The sequence below is a fragment of the Acanthaster planci genome, linkage group LG20 (genome assembly GCF_054643075.1).
Source record: "Acanthaster planci isolate LZ-2023a linkage group LG20, COTS_SCS, whole genome shotgun sequence".
In the NCBI taxonomy this organism is placed as follows: domain Eukaryota; kingdom Metazoa; phylum Echinodermata; class Asteroidea; order Valvatida; family Acanthasteridae; genus Acanthaster; species Acanthaster planci.
The window spans coordinates 11712044-11739776 of NC_141796.1; the positions used below are offsets into that span (position 1 = coordinate 11712044).

At 38.8% G+C, this 27733-nt stretch overlaps 2 protein-coding genes across 8 annotated transcripts; both read left to right on the plus strand.

The window, feature by feature from the left end:
- Positions 1 to 17752, plus strand: LOC147795937 (ras-related and estrogen-regulated growth inhibitor-like). 6 transcript variants are annotated; one of them, XR_015423495.1, is made up of 8 exons: positions 2473 to 3093; positions 3577 to 3729; positions 7822 to 7878; positions 8299 to 8375; positions 13220 to 13428; positions 13717 to 13862; positions 16484 to 16543; positions 17613 to 17684. XR_015423495.1 is itself a non-coding variant. In XM_087130545.1 (5 exons), the coding sequence occupies exons 2-5, from the start codon at positions 3651 to 3653 to the stop codon at positions 11115 to 11117; spliced, it is 633 nt and encodes a 210-aa protein (XP_086986671.1). In that variant the 5' UTR covers positions 1 to 275; positions 3577 to 3650; the 3' UTR covers positions 11118 to 13194. The 6 variants fall into 6 exon arrangements, 4 of the variants coding, with proteins under 4 accessions (XP_086986671.1, XP_086986672.1, XP_086986669.1 ...); XR_015423494.1 differs by lacking the exon at positions 16484 to 16543 and having other exon boundaries at positions 17613 to 17752; XM_087130545.1 differs by lacking the exons at positions 2473 to 3093; positions 13220 to 13428; positions 13717 to 13862; positions 16484 to 16543; positions 17613 to 17684 and adding exons at positions 1 to 275; positions 10698 to 13194.
- LOC110987360 (adhesion G protein-coupled receptor L4-like) lies at positions 16542 to 26341 on the plus strand. 2 transcript variants are annotated; one of them, XM_022250036.2, is made up of 21 exons: positions 16542 to 17948; positions 18108 to 18160; positions 18637 to 18792; positions 18909 to 18977; positions 19253 to 19361; positions 19510 to 19632; positions 19957 to 20017; positions 20243 to 20345; positions 20970 to 21022; positions 21196 to 21319; positions 21431 to 21534; positions 21671 to 21776; positions 22034 to 22187; positions 22383 to 22449; positions 22554 to 22620; positions 22888 to 22973; positions 23202 to 23328; positions 23936 to 23977; positions 24172 to 24270; positions 24424 to 24547; positions 24658 to 26341. In XM_022250036.2, the coding sequence occupies exons 1-21, from the start codon at positions 17324 to 17326 to the stop codon at positions 24744 to 24746; spliced, it is 2541 nt and encodes an 846-aa protein (XP_022105728.2). In that variant the 5' UTR covers positions 16542 to 17323; the 3' UTR covers positions 24747 to 26341. The 2 variants fall into 2 exon arrangements, 1 of the variants encoding a protein (XP_022105728.2); XR_015423493.1 differs by lacking the exon at positions 24658 to 26341 and having other exon boundaries at positions 23207 to 23328; positions 24424 to 24463.
- Positions 26342 to 27733: the final 1392 nt, after the last annotated feature.

Here is a 27733-nt window from a genome sequence, read left to right on the forward strand (position 1 = left end):
CTGTACATGTGCAAATAGCTGCAGCAGTGTGTCCATATCGCACATGCTGTGGGTGTTGGGTTGACATAAAATTGGAATTGCAGTCACTTCGGTCGTTCCGTCTAGGTCTGTGCTTATGCAAGAAAAACTCTTCAAAAAAAAGTGAGAACTTGAAGAAGTCACAGTTTTAGGGAAGACCCCAGCTGTTTAGAAATGAAATGATGATGCAGATTGGTTCAAATTTCTTTCAAATTACTACGTGTTAGGAGCTGGTCGGGAAAACAATCTTCATTCTGGTAAGTGGTCTGAGCATTATCGTGGTACCGTAGTTTGAATTGCTATTGAAAAAAACTGTTTCATGCGATAGTAACCAAACGTTTTGATAATGTCCCACAGTAAATTTTAAGACATGTAGAAAACCGTTGGTGCATCATCATGGAAAATTGTGACATCATAAAGTGCACGGAGAAGCGATCTTGTGCTTTGTTTAACTAGTTGTCTCTGCTTGCTCATTGCATGACGCTGCCTTTGGAAGAATGAAGTTGTCCTTCGTGAACTAATCCAGTCTTAGGTAGTTTAATTAGATATGTCGAAGCCATTTCACGCTTAAGTTGTAATAAGCAACGAGTCAGGAGTGATATCCAATCTAAACCGTGCTAAAAGTCATGTAAAGATAATACACACCCTGGCACTGATATTATGGTGAACCGATGCGGTAAAGAATAATTGAAATGGATGAGATTTGGATGGACATTGGGTGATATTGTGTCATTCAACAAACAAAATCAAGCCGGCCGACAAGTGTTTCGCTTTAATGAGTTTATTAAGCACTGACCACTTCTGTATCAAGGAGCGGTACCGTACACCTGTCAGACGATGGAGTGATTTGCTAGGTCGTTAGAATTTGACATTGTATAGGCAATTTAAAGTCGTACTTTCGAGCGTTGGTTCTGATTTTAAACCGATTTGCCGCATGAATTTATGATGCTCACCGTTTCTTTGTAGGCCTAATAAGCCTGAGTATTACAAGGGAGGATCCGGGTTTTTTTGCTTGGGGACGGTGGTGAATTTTTCGAGAGATTAGGAGGTTACTACAGGTGAACCTCGTTAATAAGAACACTGTTAAACAACATCTGCATGTAATGCTAAGGACATTGTAGGACCCAATCCTTTGGTTCTTTAGTGTTTTTTTTTATTATAATACAAGGTTCCTGTCAAGGTATTCTGCCAAGTTCAAAGGGCCTCTTTTAATGAGGGTTGACTATACATGTAGTTGTCGCCGTAGGTGAAGCTTTTTCCTCGACCATAAATACACCCAAAATAAGACCATGGTTTATGTTTTTCAGATGGTTTTCTAACTTTGACACGTAGGCCCCTAAAAATGGAAATGAGGGGGAGGGATCTTCTTACTCCGGCTCTCCCGGATCTGTGCCTGGTCCATCTAAAGCCACCTCAATAGTCTCGAGCAGGAGCATAGATCTAACAGATCAGAGAATAGACAAGTCACGTCTGAAGATCAGTCTGGCTTACCAAATGCAGGCTTCTTAATGCACTTTTCTTCTGTAGTTTTTGCCGACATTACCAGTGACGGGTTGAAACACTTTGAGTGGGTTTTGGACAGCTTTACGTCTTTAACTCAAACCTCGCACAGTCGATAAAACATGCATTTTTATAACGCAAGATACAACGCATGCATGAATACACAAAAAAGGCTTCAAGCAACAACTGAAAACAAATACCGTATCACACTGACAGAAAATCCTTCATTTAACATGGTGGTATAGGTGTTTTGTTGGGATATGCCGATATGTTTTATCTTGTCTGTTCCCCTGGAATGCATTTGCGTTATTTTGAAAAACACCCCTCGGATGGAAAGAAGAGGATTGTAAAAAAAAATCGAAGGCAATTTTAAATTTACATCAAAGTTTGAATCGGTTTCAACAAGAACACCGTCTTTTGGTGTGTTTTGCTGTCTGATAGTTCAGTCACAAGAACAAGGCTTATTTATAATTGGGCAGGAGATGCTGGCAGATATGCAAGATATGTCACGTTCCAGTGTTGGAGCCCACTGTATCATTGTTCGATCTAGCAGGTTACATTATTTACTGTTAGAATAGAATGTTGTTAGTATTGGTTTAATCAGAATAGCTATGATAGCAATAACATGATAACCACGGATCAGAAACAAAGCAGTGGTTAATTGTCGGTTACTTATTCCTTCCACGATTTTTTTCTCGAAGAGGATGTATGTATCTAAAAATAGAAAACACCGAACAAGTGTCAGTAATTCTTGGACTATATTTAGGTTCATTAGAGAGACGCAGGTAGTTTGTATTTGTTCTCGATATACCTGCCGCATGCCAGGAGGGATAATAATGGCAACTTTAGGATAGGAGCTAAATATAGAACATGTGATCACGGGACCGGTAGACGTGTCAGCGACATCACGGAGATATGTTCATAAGGCTGTGGAGTGACTCTACCCCAAAACGCATGCGTTCAAGTGATTTTACTTCTGCTTTCCCGATCACTCCCTTGTAAGCATTCGCAGTTGTGGATGTGTTTTTGGCAGTGCTTAATGCAAGAAGCAAACTTGGGTCAACTTGGTGTATCATGTGCGGCCTAATTCAATGCCCTATTATTTGTTACGAAACGAGAATATCACTGATAAAAAAAATCAAAAGCATTGTGAGACATCATAATTCGTATACTGCAAAGAACATGAACGCACTCTAACCCGTGTTTGGAAAAGGCGAGTACTGCAGTCTTTTGGTTTCAGTTGATTTTGAAATCGAGCAGCCGCTGATCTATCCATGAGACATACTCCCCGTCGTTTTAGGAATTTCGGCAACAGAGTCATCCAATCTTGTGTTCAGTGTGGTACATAGGCCGAAGACCTTCACTTCAACGGGGAGTTTCTTAGGGCCTTGGAAGCAAATAAAACTAGAGATTAATACAAATATTTGCAGCAGCAAGATCGTTTGTGTCTGTGAGCAGAGCGTGGCTGATAACTTGTCAACAGACTCATCACATGACCAGCTAGATTGTCTGGACGTATGGTCAGATTTTCAATGAAATTTCTGACCACTTTGATTCAGCGAGGGGGCTGATGAGGTAGGCTATTGAGTGAAGTGGTAGTCTTTATAGTCTCAGGAAATGAATGTCGGTAGGTTGGCATCCACTGTCTGCTTACTCAGTGTCATATGAACTGGTTTTGGTATGTCCAGCTGTTTTTATCTTAAGTGACTTAACCTGGTAGACTACAGATTCTCAAGGCGAGTGTTCTGGCGGTGCACTGTTATTTCCAAATTACGTGCATGAATGTGCAGGTACGTGCGCTTTCATACAGGCGTTTGGACGTTCATAGTCACCATAGATCGTATGATAAGATTGATTCTTCCCGCATAGGTAACAGCGACCATTGATTTCAGTCGAAGGCAAGATATCTGGACGGACGATTGAAATTTGCTCAAATTTGTGCAGTCTACCGCGAATTTTACCCAAATGATGTAAAAAACAACGATCGGAGATTATTGGCGCAGAGTGACTCACCGAGTTTGAAAATAAATCGAAAACCTGTATTTTTCCAACTACCAGCTGAACAAATTACAAGCATTGTGTGCGGAGGCTCGTCACCATTCTCGTCGTTTTGATTGAGGAAAGGGCCAAATATGAGTCGGACCAATACTCCGTCTAAGGGCGTGGAGACAAAGATTGTTGTTCTTGGTCGACCAGGAGTAGGAAAATCAGGTGAGTAATAAGAAGTTCCTTAACCTGTCACAAACTTAGACTTGCACTCAATTTTGTTTGAACGAGTAGCTGTAACATAAATGCAAAGGGTGATAGCCTAGGTTTATTGTGTACCTGCGGGACCGTTTCTGTAGTTTAATTTTAGTTGTCATCTATAGAAGATTTGAGTTTATCACAGACTTGCTTGAATGAAATATTGGCACAATTTTTTACCCGTCTATTGATATCTTTGAGTCGCATTTTGTAATTTTGAAGTGAGTTTCCCGTCAAAATTATGGTTATACTCTGCAATTTGGTTCTCCATTTTAATTGAAACAATAATTTTGCTCTTTTCCGTCACTATTGTAATGTCAGTTTGGTAATAATTTGATGTAAAAAGACCAGCAACATTTCCTCCGTTTTGCTGCTTTCCTCTGACATCTGACATGCATTACAATTTGCAAAAATTGTCAAGAAAATCCTGGATTGTTGCTTGCAGTTTCCTCTTTTTGCTTTCACTTTCTGAGTTAAATTGCGTTGCGTTGTAAACCTTTCCCAGAAATTCCAACTTATGTTTTCAGTATTCTATAAAAGCTATCAATAGATAATGGACCATGGTAATATTTAAGTACTTTCACTCTGTCTAAGTGTGTAGTTAGTTTTCATAGCACTGTATCAGGGAAGGTGTGAGTGCTGGTGATTGACCATATGGGTTCCACTCACGACTCTGATTTGAAGGAATAACGCGACCCTTGCCGTAATGCAGAGAGATATCCATGCAATCTGCCAACGTGTGTTTAGCTGTCAAGGGACCAGACGGAATTATTCTTCATTAGAGAAGTGATCTGTTTGAAAGTAAATGGCTTCAGAGATAGCTCCAATAATTGTTGTCCAAGTGCTGTTAGACGTCGTAGTGTCGTTAGGATCCATGATTCAACGAGTTAAAGACAGGCTACCTCATTATTGCATGATAAATTTGAGTCGGATTTCCCGCTGGTATGTGGGGTACGTAGTGAACCAAATCTGCCTCTGGCTGGGCATCAGGATCTGCAAAAACAGGAAAATGCCGCTTCTTGAGTTACACACACCGGGGGTCGCTGGTCAGAAATAATTACCATCTTAACTCGGTTGATATAAATTACAACAATCGACAAGTCAACACTTGTTATTCCCTCTTAGTCTTGCTTAAATTCCAAATTCGTGGTTTATATTCTATTACGAACAAATAATCGTTAATGGTATCACGTGTTGGTCCCTGGCATGCTGAGAATAACCATTACTATGCTGGATCAAGCAAACTACGTAGTTCATTGAAAAGTCAGTGTCAGTTGCATGCGTATGCATTTGGTATTTCCATTACCAGCAGGTTGATGTCATATCAGTCGTTCTTACTCATGTAGGCCTACTTGTATTTTCATGTATCCAACATCAATGTGGCATTTGAAACTAACGAGTTGTATCTATTCACTTACAAATGTACATTTTATCGTTAAATCAATTTTTGTAGGTTGCGGGAACAGGAAAACGATGCCCATCAAAAGACTGATTTTTAGCTTTCAACACGATTCATGTTTTTACTCCTGAACATATAAAGCTACAATTTGGAAGGACACGTTCATTTGATTGGAAATTGATATTCACAAGGGGTTGACGAAAATGCGAATAAATCCTTAACTGTCTAAATTGTGAAAATAAACATAATGTTATTCCTGTTGGCTGATTTAATTTGGAGACGTTTCTGAAACTCGTTTTGTCTGAAAGAGGCTTATTCCCAGCCTTGCCATCATATGCATCACTCAGCCAATCGGAAAAATCTTACAGTCTGTTGCAGCCTGGTGACAATGCACGACCATACGTGCCTTTTCACTAGCATTTGCTCAAAATATTTAGACATTTTGCCTCTAGGGTCAGTATGGGTTACCGGTATCTAAACATGAGATGAATATCTAGGCAGATGCTGGAAAACACCTGAAATATGGCATGCATTTCCTGATGTGGTCTGAACATGCCATAAGCTGTTGATGCGGGGTCATCAAATATGTCCAAAGTGTAGACGTCGCTCAATGGGAAGATGAAAACATCTCCTGCAGCGAAAGTGCACTGTGTTAGTTGTAGTTTTACTCATATCAGCTATATTGCTCAAATGAAGAGACAAAAGTATTAATCCTGATTATCCTGTCCTTTTCAAGAATTCATTTTAATAGCGTTGTTTTGAAGGTGACAAAAAATAGGAAGACACATCTTTCCTCTACGGGCCGATAAAATGTGGCTGACATTGTGTTTATGATGTTCATGTCTGCTCATAACGATGCAAGTTTGTGGACTTGCTAGCCCACTATCGCATCGTCCTTATACGTTGTGCGGTTTATCAAAACTCAATATGCACACCTTGTCAGACAATTTGGATTTCTCAGTCAGTCTTGAAGGTCTTTCATTACTTAGTACACAATCCTTACACAGCATGTGCCATTCCATTCGTACAGGTGCACAGCGCGTGCTACCCATGTCGCGCTTTCTATCCAAACATTGTTTTGGTTTGGGAAGCAACTCCAATCGAGTCTCTGTATTGAGTTACCCGATTATATTTCACCTTTTCAGTCCCAGGGATTAGCAGGGGAATCTAGTCCTATTTTCGGATATGATTAGAGACAAACAGAGCGTGCAATCGATTTTACTTGCAAGCCAAATCTATCTGTAAAAATTCGATTTCGTTGATTCTTTTATAGATTGTAATTGGAACGGAAACGAGATCACACACCTCGTGAAACAAAATGATACGGCCAACATAAAGATGGACAGACGCCAACCTGTGACAAAATAAACCCGCTGTTGGAGACAAGACAGACGAATTGCCATCTCGTACTTTATCAGATTTACAAACATAACTTACACTTCTGGCGGGTTAATCTACGCGTTTAATTTTAAAACTCTCTCAACAAGATGTTCCATATTTTGATACGTCGGTAATCAAAACCAACATAGACATGTGGCGTTCAAGATTAAATGGGTTAAAGTAGGCGATGGAAGTGACTGCAGAATATTCGGGTAATTGGCTTGTCAATCTCAATTTAGTGAGTTTTATTGCTTGTGTGTCAGGTATATTGGATCATATTGACATGGTATAAAGCTATTTGCCTGAATCGGGTTTGGAATGTTGGCCGGAAAATGGAACGAGGATAAAGGGTCAAACTGAATTAGAAAAAGCGAAAAGCTGAGCACCGTGTTGGAATGGGACTTCAACATTGCTCAGTTCAGATGATGGGGAAGCGTAAACATTCAGGAAGTATATCAGAGTTCATCAAGGTGATGCTTTACTCTAATTAAAATGTCTCTTGTGGATGAGAAAAACAAGAAAACACCACATTGAACAAGGTGATAACACCCGCAAGACATGTTGGCGATATGTAAGATGTTTGTGGAATCTTTGTCCTGTTAAGTTGACCTCACATCAAACGGACAGCTCAATATGTTATTGCTCAAAACAACAGTAGTTCATCAGTCATCAGTGTAGACGCTGATATTGCTGGCTTTGCCAGACAGCATTTCGTAATTCAATAACTGCCTTGCTTACTTCATCAATTGTGACGAATTTAGAAGCACGCTAGGTCAATAAACATCTTGGTATCATCGAGAGATGCAACGAGTGTTTAGCGCATAACTTGAATCTGTAGCGACGTCTCAATCGGAAGGGTCATATTCCTTAAAGATGCCAGCTGCGCACGTTCACCTCGCATATTTATTCGGCCCAAAATATTTTTGTGCTTACAAATCAATCAAAGTCCAAAATTGTTTTAATTGAAGATGATATTGTTGCCTATCGTGAGAGTAAATTCAGTGTTGCACATTCTTACCACTGGTGCACGGGAAAAATTCACGTCAGTCATACCGTAATGTGTACGGTTAATAGTCTGCTCAGTGATTTTCTTCGGGGATTGTTTTTTTCAAATTATATTTTTAGTCGTCCATTTATACAGCTTGTTCACTATAGTGCTTTAAAGACCGAAAGAGCTGAAACCTTTTTTTGTCAGAAAATTTTAAATATATTATGGTTTGTTGTTTAAGTGGCATAAAATATTAAAAACGTAGCATCTTGTTTCCTGTTTTTGTTCTTAGCTACTGTTGTGAGGTTTTTAACTCGACGGTTCATCTGGGAATATGACCCGACATTAGGTAAGTCGGACTGCATGCCAGTTTGAGTTGAATTTTTTAGCATCGAAAAAAGAATGCAAACATGCCTTTATCCTTTTTATCTTCTTATGTTTGAAAAAAAAACAAGAGCAATGAAACTGTCGCTTGTTCAGATATCACGCTTAGCAGGCAGGTTTTTCGAAAGGATGCAGTTGTTATTAACCGCTGCTTAGTACTGAAGATTACGTGTCGCCAGCAGGCTATAGAAAGGTGTCATGTTGCGACAAAACATCAGCCATGTGTCACAGTTGTAATGAATGTCATACTTTTGTTATATGAGCCAAACTCCCAAATTCATAGATGGTATTTGCGTTTTGAATAAAAATGACAGTTCAATTATCTTGCTTAATATGCTACGATTTAGCTGGATAGTTACCTCTAGATTTGATTTGGATGTTATAGAGTTTACATATCGGCATCAGACTATAATTGACGAGGAAACTGCTACAATGGAAATCTTGGATACTGCTGGCCATCAGGTTGGTGTAACTCCGATCAATATGTCCATCACTGTTTTCTTGTAGACTTGTCAGTTTGTTGACTTTGTGTCATTCTTTCCTGCCATGCTTGTTGGACTGTCTTGTACTTTTTACACCTTGCCGGTTTGTCAGTCTGTTTGTCCGATCAGCTCCTTGCCGCCAGGAGTTTTTGTTAACAATCCAGTGGAATTTTCTTCAATCAGTATTTCTCGGTTGGTCCTGCTGTGCCACAAAGGGTGTAAGGGTTTGAGCCAGATCGTGTTTAAATTGACACGCTAAGTTAGCCATCATCTGACTTTGTCGTAGCCTACTAATCCTGACTTTGCATAGGACATTACCCCCGTGGTTTTTAGCTACGAAGGCAGTCATTATACAAGAGCAGCCAGTGGCTGTATTTGCTGCATTAGGTTAGAATAAAAAAGGTCTTAAGACGGCTTTGCTTGGGGGATTACAGTATTCATTCTCTCACTCTTCGGATGAGGAGGGAAAGCACTAAATATTTTGTTTCCCTTTTTAAATAAACAGTAATGCTAGTCACACGCTGCCTTTTTGGTAGTTTGTACCCCGCCCAAAACTACTTCATTCTTCGAAATAGAATATTACAATCTTGTAATACTCCTGTTTAGCTCCTGCTCCCCGTGTCCTCCGGAAAAGCATTGCATTATTAATGTACTCAAAATTCTGTAGGGCCTACCAGTAACTAGGAATAACCGTTTTTGCTGTAACTGATTTGAAGTTTTGTACGGAATGGGACTATGAAAACGAAAAACTTGAATGAAAAACTAAAGTTGTTTAACAAAGTGAAGAACTTACATGTTCCTCATGTATGTCAGACTGTAACTAAAGTAAATGAGTCTGACAGTGTTTATACCTTAACTAGAAACGATAATCCGGTTTCCTAAGACGGAATAGAGCTGGAAAAATAAACATATTGTGTAGGGCAATCAGAGGGGGTTATTTGAAGAACTACAAGTTCCCTGATGTTTCTTGAAAGACGGGTGATGGGGCACTTATGTGTGACGCTGGCCCAATCATGCGGCATTGCTGTCTGTGCCATGCTCTTTTAACACTACCTCTGGTAAAATGGTTAATTAGAATATGATCTTTTTATAATTTGCTCTTGATTTTTTTTAATAATTTATACCATGATCAGTTTATGTATCGCTTTATTCTGACACTCTAACACAGCAATGTACATGTATTATAGTAAGAATTGTGACGTACAAACTGAATTATCCTCGCTATGATAGTCAACAAATGGGGCGATGTGGGTAAGGCAGCATACAAAAGGGTTATGCCAACCGAAGATAATTATCGAATCCATGGGGTGTATTCAATGAATCTTTGTCAGTCTGCTGTCGACCTTGTTGAGCGCCATTTCACAGGTTTATTATTCTGACTCTGTAAGAATATAATCTAGTGGAAACATCAGCTGTGGCTAGGAAATAATGTTTTTCATCACTTTAGATTTTAGTAATTTTAGTAATGAGAAGATTTGGAGAAATGCATGACCTTTACAACAGGTATTACTCTAACATGGCTTGTTTAAATGTAGAATTCTCTGGTATTGGCTTTATTGTATAGTGTCGATTAATTGTGACTAGTCCGTCCATTTTGTACTGTTCACGATTAGAGTGTTGGCCGTAAATGAGACAAAATTCAAAGAAAAGACAGTAATTTTCGGGAATGTGCTTGTAAGATGAGAGACGTGTGCATTATCATGCGCACGGGAAGTGTTTTTAATATAAATGGAGACTTTGCACTGACGATGGTAGTAAACGGGCAAATAAACCTATCGACTTTCGTGGAAGATTATCACTTATGGGTGTAGTCCCCTAATTCAAGCCCCATTGAAAACAGAGTAAAAATAATCGGCATTGTTCGGGTCCAATAACATGCGTACCAACATCCCTGAGGTATCTGAAACACACGTTAAATTATTTAAATTAATTTTCTGTGTGTTTACCGATTACACTTTGAGTTACTCCCACAAACAACCCCCCCGCAAAGTGATTTTCCGAAGTCTACTTGCAGCCATTATTTTCAAGTGACAACCTTCAACTTTCTTGGGCACTTATGGCCATAGTTTTTAGCCATTATGCTGTCAGAGAGAAAGCCCAAAGACTCAGGGATTTACACAATCTTACCATTTTGGGGGCTATACAATCTCCTTCTTTTCAAAAGATACTGTGGGGGCACTTTTAATGCTAATGAGCCGGCCAGAAATTCTTTCTTGAATAAGTAGACTGCACCCTTACGACTTGAAGTAAACCATGACAATCACGAAGAATCTAAATCGGGGTGATTTTGTTCTATCAACAGGAGGATACTATCAACAGAGAAGGTCACATAAGATGGGGTGAAGGCTTTTTACTTATGTATAGCGTCACAGACAGAAAAAGCTATGAAGATATTATCACCATAAAGAACTATCTGGATGAAATTAAAAAAGCAAGAAATGTTTCCATGGTAATTGTTGCTAACAAATGTGATCTTGATCACATGCGCACAGTGTCAACAGATGAGGGCGAACGTCTCTCGCAGGAGTTAGCATGTGCATTCTATGAGTTGTCTGCTTGTCGAGGTGACGACAATATCGAAGAGGCTTTCCATGAACTGTTTCGTGAGGTTCGGAGACGTAAGGCAATGGAAGGTAGTAAGCAGAATCGTCGACGAAGTTCAATTCAGCAAATGAAGCAAGTCCTAAATAAAACTTTCACAAAAATCAACAGTAAACAGTGATTAAATCATTCTGGAATGCACTGAAAATCTTGACAATTGCTAATTTTGACATGCATTAATAGTTATTTCCGTTGCTGCCATGAAGACGTTAGGAATCTTTAACAATGAGCAGTGTTGCTTTCTTGTACTCAATTATGTAACATAGATCTCAGAGATACTTTTTACGCCTACGCATGCCTTGTGTATTGCCCCGTGCTTATATATTTGGAGTAACTTTCTAGGTCTTAAAAGCCTGAATCTAAATTTTAACAATTAAACTGGTCACACTTGTTACAGCTACAACATTATTTACAATTAATGGTTTCAGTGAAGTTCTACTGAATGTGGTAAACTGATTACTATATAGTTTCAGTGATGTAGCTTGCCAGCTTTCAACAGCTCTTGAAATCTATGAAAAAACTACTGTTTAATTGAAATATGTGTGGTAATGCTTTTTGATTAATTTCATGCTTTCTCATGACTGAATTCAAAACAATTGCATTCCTAATTATGGATAATTCTAAAAGGAACATTATGACAAGGCTGAATCTTTTGAAAGGCTGAAAGCCTACTGACCCCCTGCTTGTGTTAATCGCCTTCTGAGCTGATACTGAAAATACTGGAATCTTAAAACTGAACAGAACATGCCATTTGGCGTAAATTGGGTACGTACATTAGGGGGCGGACTTAGATGACGTATTTTCTGGAGGGCGCACTCAATGGGTTTGGCCACAGGGCTCGCGTGTCTCCCCCATACGCTACTGGTAACTCATCATCAGCATGTTCGTTATGACATTGTGTCGACAAATGCCGTTTTTAATGGCTTAGAAAGCCAAATATTCATGATATACCCATATCATATGTCACAGACACGGCAAAATGTCAGTAACGTTACGCCGTTAACTATTTTCTTGTAAATAACGAAATCTTTAATTGAGAAGGATTACCTGTTTAAGTGTTTGAAATATGTAAGATGTTTAATCTTTCTCTGTTGTCAGCTTTCTCTGACATTGTACATAAATGTTTAATATACAAAAATGTAAAACGAAGCTCATGGGTTGTTTATTTTCCTCTAAACTACATTTGTCAGAGTTTCGTTAAGTTTTTATTTTCTTTTATCGCAAAAGATGAACATAAAGGCTCGGGTCGATTTCTTTCTTGCACGTTTATCACATTGCAACATTGTGTAGCCATTAATGTGTTAATTTCGTGGTTTATAGGAGATCGATGCATTTATTTAGCAAATATCGTAATTCTGTGCGAAAGTAGATAAAAAAATTCTGGAGCCCTATCGACGCTTCAAGTAGACAGACGTCGGATCAGATACGCACCTTAAATGAAATGTCTCTCTTCAGGGTCATGTCGGCCAACATGGAAGAAATTACCCTCATGTTATTGGTTAATTAATACGGCAATATATGTTTTCCAAATGTCTTGAAGAAAAGGGTGGTTAGTTTCTTTTTAACCACGTTGCGAAAAACTTAAAGCGAACAACATAATTCAAACTTTTCTGTGTGTGGTTACTGCCGATTGACCACTGTAACAGTGATGCAAAGACTGTATCGCCAAATGGGGGCGCTGTCGTCACTGTGAAAAGGAAAATTATTTTGTACAACGGTTCAGGTGCAGATTTACAACCTTTTTAGCGGCATTCTCGGCAATAGTAGATTTTGTCTGCACTAGGAGAAAAAAAATTCATGGCTAACCCCCATATTATTGAAACAAAAAATGATTTTCTGGCCATAATCTTGAATTTCCAGCGAAAATACTGAGGTGTACATCTCCAGTCTGATTTTGCTTTGTTTTCTCTGTTTTCGTAATCTTGTGAAATTACGACAAAAAAAAAAATGGTATACACCACCTTTAACTTCAGCCTTTTCAGTTATTTTGACATTACTTTTGTGAAAACCAACCTTCAGTCTGTGGCAAAATTTATCCAACTGTCTAAGACAGGTCAGCCAAATCATAGAGCAAGGACAGCACTGTACTTTGATGGTTCCACTGAAACGTTGGAAACTTCCTAGTTGCCTATGTAATGCCGACAAGTGACTACACACGAACCACTTGAGTGGGCGCGGTTTAAATCAAAGTGACGTCACTCTCGTTTCCGCTTCCCTGAACAGAAACTTACACACACTGCGTGCATGCCTGAAGTTGGTCTTCATTCATGTCGTTATGTTCATGAGGTAACCTCAATTTATTTTGTGTGTCATCCTCATCCACCGCGGCGTGTGGACCTGCATGATGGGCACCGAGTGTTGAAAACAATTGAGAATCAAGAGGGGCCGGATTTGTTGGAAGCAGCGGATACACTTCCAGGAACACGTCGGAGGTATGGTTCTGTCCGAATGTTTGAAATAAAACGGAACAGAATACCGTCGTAAGACTGTAGTGTAATTATACGATAGGCCTACTCGTATTTTGTGCTGCATTTACCACGGGTTGACAATTTTGAAGATGCCACATGCCGCACTTCCTTTGCAGGCACTTCATCCAGTCATTACTGCCAGTGTTTTTCTTAAAATTACCAATTTCAAATACATGTAATTAGTTGAAAATGAAGATTAAATTTTTTTGTTTAAATTATGAGATTTATTTTACCTCCCCCTGCCTCTTGTAGATAATCAATTTGTTAGAGCACCTTCCAACCGGCAGTTGTGCCATTCTAATTTGGAATATGGAGGGCCCATCTCCAAAGCCAGCTCTTGAAGCTTTACCCTACCCATTGAACGGAGACCTCCAACGTTAGTCCATGGTTTACTCGAGGTATGGGCAAGAGTCTTGGTCTTTCAAGTATTACCTCGGGTCTTTGGTTTCACTTACAAAGACAAATGGACAAGTTTCAACAACGTTTCGGCTCCAGTACAAAACCCAATTTTATGTCACGCAACGTACCTTCAAATTAACCTTCGCATTTAGTCCCCTATTAAAGATTTTAGGTCTTGTTTGTGATTTTTTTCTCAGATTCCTCTTGAGCAGATTTACATTATGCAAATGTTGATGAAATATACATGTACATGCAGCCTGCAAGGTTTTTATATCTGTTTTTAATACGTTAACAGTGTATTCATTTGAATTGTGTGCAAAAGTTGATGGGATTCTTAAGCCCAGATCTTGGGACCTCAGTAATTTTCAACATTGAGGCTGGTGTAGGACTTGCAAATTCCACCAACCTTACTGTCAAACTGTGTACTTGTAGTTTACATCCTGGAGGTTGGAACATGTATTATAAAGTTAAATACATGTTGTGCACACTGCAGTTGGAAATTGGTTAACACATACCTGCTATAACAAATCACTAGGGATAGCAGACAAATTTATGCATTTTAAACAGGCGAAAACAGGGATAGATTTTTTCAGATTATGGGTGAGATAATTCAAATGCTTTGATCTAAAGTTTTACAAATGCCGATCCGAATCCACCCAAAGCCGACTGAACAAAGTTCGATCCTATCCGAGGCCGAATTTGGACCATGTCAGTTGGAATCGATAGTGCATATCTCTTGAAACTAAAATCTAATGGGCGTCATGGTTTGGGGTCCAATTGCTGGAAGTTACAATTCTTCTGGATTGTGTACAGTGTAAGTTTTATCCACAGCCTTATAATTACTTAAGTTGGTTTGTTGTCACACTCATGGCTTCAGCGTTATACCCTACCTTGCGTATTCAAAGTAGTTTAAATAACAAGGGTGCGAAATGTCAATGTTTACACTACGTCGACACCGCCTGTTCAGTATGGACAACAAGCAATATACCAATGATTAATTGCCGTTTTTTAATCTTATCGTAATTACAGTCAGTCAGGAGAACATAAGAGACAGTCCCTGTCTATTGGAACTGACGCCTCATTCTCATGTGTTCAGTACATTTGTAATATTTGAAATTGTCTGAATTATTTCACAGTTTATCATAAGAACGGTCACAGTTTATGAAATGTGAGCTAGTTGCAATTCATTTCCAATGAGAAATAATTTCAAATGGCATGTGGTGGATCTTTTTTAAGGAAACATGCATGTAGCACGTGACTTACTTGACTTCAAAGGAATTTCTGTTCATAGTGCTCAATCTCATTTTCAACGGACAGAATTAAAGAAACAGTCACATATGGCTCCGTCATTCTCGCCCTCTGTAGCTTTGTTGTAAAGTTCCCCGATTTATGCATTGGCCAACCATTTCTTATACATGCCAGTGTTGGCATGACAAATGGCTGGCACGAACCCACTCTCACCATGCCAATATTTACTCACCTAAATTAAATTTGCAACAGAATCGAAAGGAGAGGAGCGACAGAACGTGGTGCAAACAACACCGCTTCAGCATAAAACAAAGTGAAATATTAGAAATAGATGAGTGCAGAAAAGAATTCCATGGTTGGCAATACACTGAAGACAGATGAATCCAGCTTTTTCCTCCGGTTTTTTTTCTCTCGAGTATTCTCCATTTCACATACTTGATAGACCGAAGGCAAACATTAAGCTAATCAGTAATCTGTCTGAGACAAGAATACTCGATATTGTACGCCACTCTTAACAGTGCATGGATATTATATTCAATTTTCGTTTATCATGCTCAGTTTTTTTGATAAAACAATGACGATGAACATTGTACAGGTTTAATCGTTTTATATCTGCATTTGTCGTGGCAAAATATGGCTGGTCTTTGCTCACTTCTACAAATGACATCTTCTGATCCTTACAGAGTCGCCTTGCATGAAATCTTGGATTTTTGTTTTATGCATTATGTGCCTGTTTCTAGGAAGCAAAGGAGTCGGGCTCGCTTTGAATCGATCCAGAGCAATTACAATTAAATTAACCACCGCTCCTAACCTTCGGCAATTATTTCTTGAAGTTCTGGAAGCAAGCGGAAATGTGCCGATTCCTCAGATCAACTTTCAAATTTTCATCCTTGTCTCTCGGGATAAGTTCACTGAAGAGCACCTTGGATAATTACACCTGTCTCATCGGCAAAATTCTCGCCTTTGTAAATTTTATTCTCATGCCGTGATTGCTTTGTTCCATTCAGTACTGCTTCTAGTTAATTTCCTCTAAACGTTTGAATCTGACCAAAGGCTTGTATAATTTTTAACTGACTTTGCAAGTCAATTACAGGCCCAACACTCTTGCTACTATGGTTTCATTATCGTATAAACGAAAGCACGTGAGTCATGCGAGAAATTGGTGGATAGTGATTGGAGGAAATATGCAGAATCTCGTCATTGAAAAGTGGACGCGCCGCAGGCCTCAGACCAGGCAATGATGCCAAGCAACGACTAGAGGGAAATCTCAGGAATACTTTGTGGGACAACATTGATGAAAGATACGGTCAAAATAGCGCTTGCTGTGCACCAACCACGACGTCAGATCATTACGTATTCTTTTGAAACATAGGACAATGGGATTAGAGTAAACCAACGGGCGGTGGACGCTGTTTTGCCGGACGGTTTATAGGTGAGGAATTATGTTGAATAAAGTTTCTTCCGATCCAAATCACCACTGCTTATATCGTTGCCTATAATCTATTGTGGTCTTTGGAAATTATTAAGAAATGTTGACAAGTATGCGCAATATTATGGAAGCCATTTAAAAAGACAACTTTGTTGACAAATTTGTTTCCTTAGAAAACATACCTGCCTGTCCATTTTCAAATTATTTTTCATTGTGAAACTAATTTATTTGGACCACAGTAGTAGAAATTGCAAATATTATGTTGACTGGAAACAATCATTATCAGATTTAGATTTCTTGATTATGGTGGGTGTGATCAAACAGATGATACATGTATGTCTTAAGTGTGCTACGCTAAGGGGCAATGAAAGCTCTGTATGCTTCTCTCGATTTGGTCTCAGGAAAACGTAGAAATTAGATCAAGATGATGTTTGCTCTATCATCAATACTCACATTTATATTATTTACATGTACAGTTGGACATTTTCCAATGAACAAACCAACTGGGTGATATATTGATATTTGAATTTTTTTTTTTTAAGTTTATAGATGTGATCAACTCGGTAATGAATCGAACGATCGAGGAATCGAAGGTGAACGTCAAGCAAGAATTGACTTGGGAGGGAACAATACTTTAAGTTTAGGATAATTAGACTGACGGACGAATAACAAAGGGCAGACATTACCAAGTAAAACCGTGTGTTTTAATCACTTGTTTTTATCACTGCAACACTGGCTGTAATACTGATTTTACCTGTTTCTACTCATTTTGCAACTTTCTCCATGCCCATTAGCGAAGTGCGATTGCGCTTAGATCACTTACACTGCAGCGTCAAGCGGCAAAATGTCGTGCAATGCGCGTTTGAATGTTGTCTGTGTCGTGTCACTGATGTTGAGTATTACTGTTTAAAATCTGTAAATATTTCTTGGAAAGTGTCTTGCCAAACAGCTTTCATTTCGATGAATTCTGGAGAGAATATTATTTGTTTTGATTTGTTTTGTGGCTATTCTGGGATAATCTATTGTGTGTTGATGCATTGTTTCTCTCATGCGTCATCAATTTGCGCATTAGTCGAGTCAACAACAGCAGTGCAAACGTCTTTACCATTGGTTACATCTTCTTCAATCACCACCGAACAAAGAGCTACGACTTCTCAGTCATCAACTCAGCCCCCCACAACTGTGATAACAAGTACAGCGCTACCAACTTCCTCTCCTTTGACTGACGCGCAAACAACCGATGGAGTTTCAACAAGTCTACGAGCAACTGAAGTTACATCCGGGTTTCCTGCACCAACGGAACAGCTTTCGAGCGCTACACTACCCCTGACTAAATTATTAAACTATTCGCTACCCTCAACGTCTCCAGCAACCGTTGCACCTTCGGAATCTCTGACCACAACCAAGTGTGAGAAGAAAACTGTTAATTACAATCAATTTCTAGAAAACATTCAGATGTCTGAGTGAAAACCTGAGATGGTCGAAACGATACACAAGTCACTAGTGTAAGATTTATTTCTAGAATCTTCAGATTAATGTTTCCAAGATTCATGTTTACGCCTTTCAGATTTTCCAACAACAAGGCAACCTGCATCGCGCTGCAATTTGGACCATATCGAGGTAAATTCACAAGAAGCGGTTACACGTATGGTGAAAGAAGATCTGTAATAACATGCTCTCTTAAAGTTACATGCATGTTGCCTTAGCGATCATTTTTTAATTATAGTTTCATCCAGAATGAGCCAGTTCGCTATTAAAACAGCGCTTCTAACTCAGGCGATCGATGCCAGCCTATAATCAGCGCGGCCTTTGGCAGACTCGAGTGCGCGTTTTGTTCCCGAATGACCTTGTTTTTTGAAACAACGAATTGGCTCAAAAAGTCGCGAAAGTTAAACCCCCTTCTCCATAGATTATTGGCCCTCATAGTTATATTTTGTAAAAATTTAAATATCATTTCGTTGTTGAATTGGAAAATATTTCTTGTAATGAACAGGCGGAAATGACCTCGAAGTTAGTATGAATGTAAACGCAACTGCTCTTCCTGCATTTAATAGTTTTTTCTTTCTAAGTAAAACTAGGATTTCTTCTCTCCTCAGTTCGAGTGTTTACCAGACAGTACTACAGTCGATGATGTCAAGATTCACTCCTCTGAAGAACAATTGCTACTTACTGATCTGCTGGCACTAATGACGTGGTTGGCGGACCATGACGTCATTCCAAACAGTTCTACAAATGCTACAGGCTATGTTGAAGTACGTTCTTTCCAATGACATGAAAACATGGCGGCAGCAACCACAGAAACGATTAATTTCAGTAAAACTATCAAGAGCAAAAGATAGGGATTAAAACCTTTTTTTTTCCTTTTTAGTCCTACATGGAGACGGTCGATAACTTGTTAGATGACCGATTTGTGAATACGTGGAACCGACCTAACGCAGTAAGTGAAGTATTTCATTGACTTACAGCGTATCCTAGTTGCGTTCATCACAGAGCAATAGGGGAATTCTGAACACGTTCAACCGTGAACATCATTTTACTTGCATGAAATTGAAGTGCACTTTACTGTTTGTCGACTAACCATATTAAATCTGCCGTTGTTATACAAGTGTTCATTTTGGGTACCTTTAATAGCTTTAGCGGCTGAAGCATCAAGATCTTTCCTGCAGGTCTAAACCAATTACCAATTAGCAATGGTCTGTTTTTTCCTGTTAGGTACCGATCTTTGCAACCAATCTAGTCATATATTCCCAGAACGTACTAACAAATCTGGCAAGAAGCGCACCCTCCGAGTTTCGTCACGTCAGGAAAGTTCGTAATTTGGGTAAGAAAACAACCTTAACTTTGAACCTCTGTGTTGTTTCTGAAAGCGGATTAGATTGTGCCTCAGCTGAATGCTGTTCTAAGCAACCTTTAAGCTTTTCTCTTTTTTGTGAAGCAGTAAATTTGATTGATTTGTACATTGTTTACAGAATTTGAAGTCTTGAAGTCAACTAATGTAAGTGAATATTGTTTCAAGTCACAGTTTAATGAAAAAAATCCAAGCACGACAATAACTGTCAAGAAAGAAACAATCGACAGCTTGAATGTCACCGGTAAGTGGGAAATGGAAAACGTTAATTGAATAATGTTTGATCACTGTATGGATGAAATGTTTGTCTATATATCTGTAAGAGATTTGTTGTTTTAATTATAATTTGTAGATTTTGATGTATAAAAAGAAATGAACGATCCCTTTTATCAATTATTTTTGTAGAAGATCGACTGTGAACATCATGAAATTTGTTTAAATTAAAAATTCCCCTCAGCTCTATATTAATTCGTGAACCAACATCTAAAAATTGTCCAAATTGACTGGGGTATTTCAAATACATTGAAGAACGCTGAACCTCTTTAAGTATGAATTATATATTTCACAGAAAATAATGACCTTGCCTTCACAACGTTGATAGCAAGGAAAGGAAACCTCATCCACGAAAGGTAACCATGTCAGCTTATATCCTTAAAAGAAGGAGAACTAGAAAAACTATAACAGATACTAAAATTTTGTAATTTATATTTTACGCGTAGAATGACAGTAGAAAAGAGATTTCCTCCTGATTTTTGACGATTTTAAAATTGTTCTCTTCTGGGAATGTCATAAGATTGGTGAGCAGTTTGTTTTGCTAATTTCTGTCTTGATATTTGAACTTACTAATCGTACAGATATTCAATGAAGGAACCTGCAAGTCAAGTCATTGTTCATTCACTTCAAGTTGATGGAGAAATTGTTTCCGTTCCGGTCACATTACAAATGAAGCTTCTGCAGGTATTCGTTAGTTTGTTAGATTTAAAATTTATTTATTTGAAATTATACCACAAATACGAAACCTGGGTATAGTGGGACTGTTTACAAATGTATACGTCATGAAACGATTACATGCATAATTAACACGATTGATACGTTACTGAAGTTGTACTATTCTCTACTGAAATATCATACTTAACACAAGTACGTCACAAGTAAAAACCAATGATATAAAAGCTTCCCATAACATATCACATGTCGCAAGTACTATTATAACAACGAATTGCTCACCAATCCATTACTTCAGGTATGAGATATAAGTTCTTCCAAAAATGCAGTGTCTACATATAATAAGGGAAGAGGAATAAAGATTAGATTACCGCGGGGTAATAGCAAATTTAGCAAATTTATCTTTGAAATTTTGCTGCCGACAACATTTACTGAAACCAACCATGAATTTAATGATCTTGTGCTGGAACAGTATACCAACATCACTTTGAAAAAGAGTTATTTACCTCTGGCGAGACGTACAAGATTTGGCAGAAAAGGAGTTCGAATTTGTTTAGAAATTTTCCTCGGATGTTTTCTTGTAATGTTTATGTTTTGTGCACAATAAAACAGACAGTTTCTTGTTTTCTAAATTAGGAACGAAAATCCAACGAGGAACCTTTGTGCGTATTTCTGGATGAAGATAAAAGGTATATGTATTGTCTTCATAATGAAAATGAAATTCTAGACGTACCGGCAGTAGAACTTTGTCAAACATCAATCACCTTTACTCCATGGACAGTGGTTTGGTCGTATTGTTAACAATGAAGAATCTGATTTCCTGAACAGAGCTTTGTTAGAGTTCGTTTTTTCATTGCTTCAGCACTGTTCAATGGAACACTCTTGGATGTTTTGCCGACAAGACCAAAGACACGCGGTTTTCCATCATTTGCCAGTGTAATCACACAACGAGCTTCGCAGTACTCATGCAACTTCGGGATTTCAAGGTGGCTGCATGTTTTTCTCGTTTTATTGTCTGTGATGGGATTTCATTGCCTTAGGAAGGCACCTTTACCACCCAAAAAAATTTACTTGATTTCAAATGCTAATATTCACAGATTTCGGATGGGGACGCAAAAGCCTTGGAAATTCTAACTTATCTTCTATGTGGCCTATCAATCATGGGTCTTATGACCACACTTGCGGTGTTCATGGCTTTGAGGTAAGTTAATTAACAGGCCATTCTTTGAGGTTATTGTGACACAAATATAATGTGGAGAGATGTTCCATATTTGCTTAGCTTTCAAACTCACTCATTATCTGATTTCAGTCAATGCTGTCGTGTTATTTATTGATAGGTCTTTGCTGAAATCAGATCGTGTCACCATCCACACAAACCTTTCGGTTGCACTAATTTTGGCTCACTTTCTTCTGCTAGTGTCTAATACAGCTTCAAAACACGAGGTGAGTGGTTATAGTAAGTGTCTCAGTTCGTTCAAGATTGTAATGGCGAATGGAAAGAACCGCATATCGTAATAAGTGCGTATGACCTTAGGTAGCATCGACCAAACCAAACTAACATCATCTTTTCACAGGAAAGATGTTATCATAGGACTTATTTGAAATTCTTTTTAGGTGTCATTGATGTCAAAAACATTCCATGGCAACAAAAATTACTGCTGATTTTAGGAGATTTATTATTATTATTTTTACCCCCACAGATTGCTTGCCGCATCGTCACCCTCTTGATGCATTATTTCTTCCTGGCTGTGTTTTGCTGGATGCTTGTTGAGGGCGTTCATCTTTATTTTCAGATTGTGCGCGTTTTCTCCAGTGGAATGGACAGAAGAAAGCCATATATGGTAATTGGATGGGGTAAGATAATCTGGAAGGTTTCTTGGTTTATTGTATTTCCGAATTTCCATAATTAATTTCATGAAATATACCTTGATCCAACTAACAGAAGAACATGTATTAAAAACCCAGAACGTTCACCCCGAGTGGGTTGTTTTAAGTTTTGGGTCAGATTTGCACAATTGCGTTATATGAGTGACTTGTTTTTCTGTTCAGGTACACCTTGCGTGATTGTTATCATTACTGCAGCATCCCGGTGGGACGATTACATCAATCCAGACAGGTATTCTGCTAATTTTGTGATTTTATGAGTAAACGGGCTTAACAATTTAACGTACGTTTTAAGCTTACTTATTTATCATGTCTATATGTCTTGTTTGGATTCAGCTGTTGGTTATCGACAGAGAACAATGTTATTTGGGCATTCGTTGGACCTGCTTTGGCCATCATTTTGGTAAGGATGTATCTCAACTCTTTTGTTAGCAAAGTTAAAACTGAATTTGAAGTTTTTGATTATCGCAACCTTGTTAGACTGGGGATATCTACCGTGATGTCTTAGCATAGTTGGTCGTAGGGATGTTATATGTAAAATTAATGTCGAACACCTGAGTTTATTAGAACGGCCATGATTAGAGTACCTGCGATTGTGATCCATATTTTTTTTTAAACATGCATTTTGATCATGCAAAAAGAGACTTGACTTTTTTTATACTGGTTACAGGTAAATGCAGTGGTTCTTGGACTGGTTGTACGCATTATTGTCACCTCAGCTGCGGCCAACAAGGACAAGGAATATGATCACATCAAGTATTTCATTCGTAGATTCTCTCTTTTGAATTATTTACCCAGTTTAGCTATTCTTGTATAGCCATTCAGTACTGAAAACTGACACGAAAAGCCAATTATTCAAACAAGTTAGCTCTTTGTTTTTCAAACTGTCTAATTGGTCAATTTAGCTTTTCGGGTATGGCTTATTATGTATTTCCAAGCCACTCGTTTGTTGGTGTGTAAGTTACTGATCATTTTGTGTTGCAGAGCAGGGGTGAAAGGATCGTTGTTTCTTTTACCCATTCTTGGTTTGACGTGGGTTTTTGGTGTGCTACCAGTGAGTCCGAGCACTATCGTCTTTCAATACCTCTTCGTTATCTTCAACGCCTTGCAGGTAAAAAAGGTCTCGTTTGAAATTAAAATCCTTTATACTTGGGAATATAGAGCATGGATGTTTGTTGAAACAAAATCATTTTCAGCCTTTGACAGGGTCGAAGGAAGCACTTTTTATTTCATTTATTAGGTTTGCCTTTGTATGGTCCAAATTTACCTTTTCTTTGATTTTACATTCAAGTGTATATGGGTAATTTCAGAAATTAGGGGTCCCTATTTTACGTGTCCCTGTCTCATCTTATATATGATTTTGTAAGTTCAGAGCACATTTCTAATTTGCAAGACGGATTAATGAAAATTACATGCCAAACAAAGAGTACTATTTTGAAATCAATTCTGATAATATTTCCATACTTCTCTGGAATAGTTTACTTGAAGATTTTGCAAAATAACAATTTTGCTTACAGAATCGCCCCCGTAACTTAAGACGATCGCCGATTGCGGTTCTTTCAAATGACTGCCTGAAATTATTATGAGGCTGGACACTTTTCCATATAGCTTTCGATGAAAGTACGTTTCGAGGCGCCAGGGACCTTGGACTATTTCTGCTTGTGGAACCTGTCAATCAGCTGTAATTAATATCCATGTTAAAATTTCTTTCTTTGCAGGGGGTATTCATATTCCTGATATACTGCGCCTTTAATGCTGAGGTAACATCAACAATTTGCACGAGAAACTAAGATCGAAATTTTTATTTCTTTATCTTTTAATTGTAGATTTTTCATGTTATTATTGATACACAGAAAGTCTTTGAGTATTTTCAATTAATTATAATTTCGTAATGGACCCTAACAGCGAGAATGTTCTCTTATGAGAACTTAATCATGTCCACAATTAAAAACAGGTTCGAAATGCAGTTCAGCGAAGCAGAGAAAAGCGCGCCCTCACACGTGGAGACGGCATCTCAAAGGGTTCTACTGCAGAGAACTACGGCTATCCGTTGGTACGTTGACTGAAAACTTGCAAAAACAAATTGTTTATTTGGTTGCGCCTGAAAATTCAGTTTCCAATGACCTGTAAAAGCTTTGTTTGGACTTCAACATACCAAATTTGTCTCTGCAAATGAAATGCGTGCTTTGTTGTCTTTATCTTTCAGAAAGGCGCTTGGGGGAAGAAGACCCGTGTAAATGTGTCATCTACTTGCTCTACATCAGAACCACAAGGACAACAACTAGCCACACTCAAGATACAAACCAAAACGACAACTCATACAACTACACGTAAGGAGCAATGTCCCTCAGCACAATACCCTTGGCATAAACTAAACAGCGATTATTGGAAGAAGAATCTGACCTCGTGAAGAAATTTTCGTGTCTTTTCTTTTCTCCAGATATGGTTGTAACACAGTCATCTGATGGACCCTACCTTGCGCCACCGAACATAAGATTCGCTGCCTGGAAGCTAGATGAAGAACAATAAAGACATCAGCATATCGGTGAAAAACAAATCTGATTGACTTGATAACATTTCACAATCCGCCCCGAGCTGAAGTGCACCCCCAGTCGGCAAAAGAAAGACAGGTAGTTACAAGCGGGTTCTTGCGCGCGTTCTAGGTGTGTGCAAAGACCATACATACCGGAAAAAATTAGTTACGCGTACTCAGCGCGCTCCGCGTCAAACGCGTATATACTTGCGCGCCTCATGGCGTTCCTATGCGGTGATTACCAAAAAGCCATCTTTTGTTCCGCTCGGATCGGATATTGCACAACCAAAGTTTGCAACGCGTTGGCCATCACAATGCGCAAAATCTGTCGACCGAATGCATCTTTGGAAAGGGTTGGCAGATTTCGCGCGTTGTGATTGGTCAACGCGTTGCAAACCTTTGGTGGCGCACTATTTTGAATCGCTTGTATTATTAGGACGTCATCTGTCTGCTCTGTCGTAACAGAACAGTTAAAGCAGTTACCAAAATTTTAAACCCCAAATCACTCACGTAAATATTGTTTAATGACTGAGAAATGAGAAGAAATTTTCAAATTTTGAAGCATCAGTAATTTTAAACTGATTTGTAATTGTACAGTTGAACGTGAACTGACTTTATAGCTATTTAGAGAGAAAATTGATCGAGGTATGTTTGTGGGATAAATTGAAGGCAAGTCTTTGTTATCGGGCACAAAATATTCTCATTACACTACACATGATCCCAAAATAATCAAGATAACCGATGATTTAAACGGTATACCACCAAAAGAGACGTGATATGTGATTCGGCGTACTGTGATTGTAGCAAGGCCATATTTTTTTATCATATAGCAGACAAAGCGTTGCCATTGGAGAACCAAAATTTAAATAACGCTTTGCTAACAGGAAGTTATAGCCTCGCGGTCACTGTCTTGCATAATGTAGCCAATAGATAGACGTATTTACAGCGTCCCCAATCAGTCGTATTCCTGAACGTACAGTTTAAATTTGAAACCCGTAATGGGATGGTACCAGGTGATATGGGGGGGGGTACGGGTCGGAATGAAATCGTAGAATATAGTCTGGTTCTTTAAGTTTAACGTTTGAAATAAATACACAACGTTGGGAATACTACTGAAATTGGGGACTCCGCGAATACGGTACATTATGGGCGACAAGCGAACTTATCGCTTGAAGAGTACACACGTAAATCATGGCGCCGCTTGGAGGCGCTATACCATGCAACAGTGAGCGAATAATGTAGATTGAGCACACAGGTATCTGTTGATTGAATAGAGTTACTCAGGCATAACGGCATGTGCGGCCAGCCCAAGTGCGCTGACAACGAAGTCTCAGTCTACTAGGCATTTATAAGTAAAATCTGGTACACTGAGTTATCTTATCCCAGATAACCAAAATTTAAATTACCCAGACTAAAGATATTGTTGCTATACCTGGTTCTCGGCAGCAGATTATTTTGTCGGCACTCTTTGCAGGCCGGTACAATTTATAATTATTGTAGACTAATAACCGATATGAATTGTGTGTATAATTCTAATTTATTTTACGGGTTTTGCCCTTACCCAACATTAAAAACCCATGATATAAATTAACATCTCCCCAACGCAAAGTACATTTTGTAAATAGTTTGCAGTACCCCTGCTACACCGCCTCAGACCTGCTTGTTGACCCCAGCAAGCTCGTTGGTCGAGTGGTTATAAGACGTCTGCATTGGGTTCGAGTCCCAACCGAGTCACACTCCCATCTGTTATTGGCGTGTCTTTTACTTTGTTCCAAACAGTGATGGTCCTGTGTCTAATCCCAGCTGTGCGGCAAGGGTAGTTTCACTGCTCGATGAGAGTTATTTCATCACGCAATGAGAGTTGCATCACCACTGTGCTATGGGTGTTGTTTCACTGTGCAGACCGCGAATTTGTGTGAAACATCGCATGGGCGCCTTTATGTTGGACTGCTCCTGCGCAGTGAATGATAACTTACACAGGCGCTGGAGCCGCACACACTGTGCCTGCGCGTATGCGTTAACGTTCACACTTGAATGGCGTTATATGTCTGTGCTTGGATTTCACTGCTCGACGAGGGTTGTTCCACCACGCAGTGAAAGTTGTTTGGCTACGCGGTGAGTGTTGTTTCCTGATCTGATGGTAGGCTTCAATGTTTGTGCTTTTTCAAAGTTGGGAATGATCACAAGAGGTCCAAGTCTATTTTAAAGCCTAAAAGTTGACCTCTGACAATTACCGTGTCTGGAATCCGTGGAAAATAGGCGAGAAAAAAATTATTAAAATTTTTATTGTAGAACATGGAATTTTTTTCTTTCATTCACTTCTTTAAAAATCACCTCAGAAATTGTTTTGTAAAACATTTTACTAGCATATTAGACAAACTGAAAAGTTGGTTGACCTTAAGAGAAATATCGTCAGAAATTGACATCACATTTCCGTAAATCTCAACTACATCACAATCTGGTGACTCAGTGTATTTCCAGTCACACACATTAAATGTAACGAAACTATTTTGTGGACTGAAGAAAAGAGGTAAATTTTTAGATTCATATGGCACTGCCTACCCCGATTCTTTATATTTTTTTCTTTCTCTCTATAAAAATATTGAAAAATAAATTGCCCCAGTGCCCATAGCTTTACATTTCCATTAAAACAACGAGGTCATACAATCTTCCTGGGCATCACCAGATGGGGCAATTTCTCTTGGAGTTTGCGCTATGAGCCCGTATTATAAGTGCTGTGCAACTTTTACTGCGCCACTGCTAAACAACTCTCACCGCTCAGTGAAACAGTCGCGCAGTGGCGAACAACTCCAGGCTCACCGGGCAGTGTAATGTGGCGTGAATAGAACACCATATCTGCATGTCACCATATCGTTGGATTTCTACGCGCGAGGTCATTAATATTTTGTGATCCCACATGGTTTTTACAATAAAACATGTCATAATCAGGAGGGATCATAGAAATATTCCTATGAATCCCGAA

What these genes read in the sequence shown, in the direction of transcription:
- LOC147795937 (XM_087130545.1), top strand. Translation starts at nt 3,651, where the DNA reads ATGAGTCGGACCAATACTCCGTCTAAGGGCGTGGAGACAAAGATTGTT. An exon ending in GGAATATGACCCGACATTAG is followed by an intron (nt 7,879 to 8,298) that starts GTAAGTCGGACT and finishes TGGATGTTATAG; the next exon opens with AGTTTACATATCGGCATCAG. An exon ending in TGGATACTGCTGGCCATCAG is followed by an intron (nt 8,376 to 10,697) that starts GTTGGTGTAACT and finishes TTCTATCAACAG; the next exon opens with GAGGATACTATCAACAGAGA.
- LOC110987360 (XM_022250036.2), top strand. Translation starts at nt 17,324, where the DNA reads ATGCCCATTAGCGAAGTGCGATTGCGCTTAGATCACTTACACTGCAGC. An exon ending in GCAATTTGGACCATATCGAG is followed by an intron (nt 18,161 to 18,636) that starts GTAAATTCACAA and finishes TTCTCTCCTCAG; the next exon opens with TTCGAGTGTTTACCAGACAG. An exon ending in ATACAGCTTCAAAACACGAG is followed by an intron (nt 21,777 to 22,033) that starts GTGAGTGGTTAT and finishes TTACCCCCACAG; the next exon opens with ATTGCTTGCCGCATCGTCAC.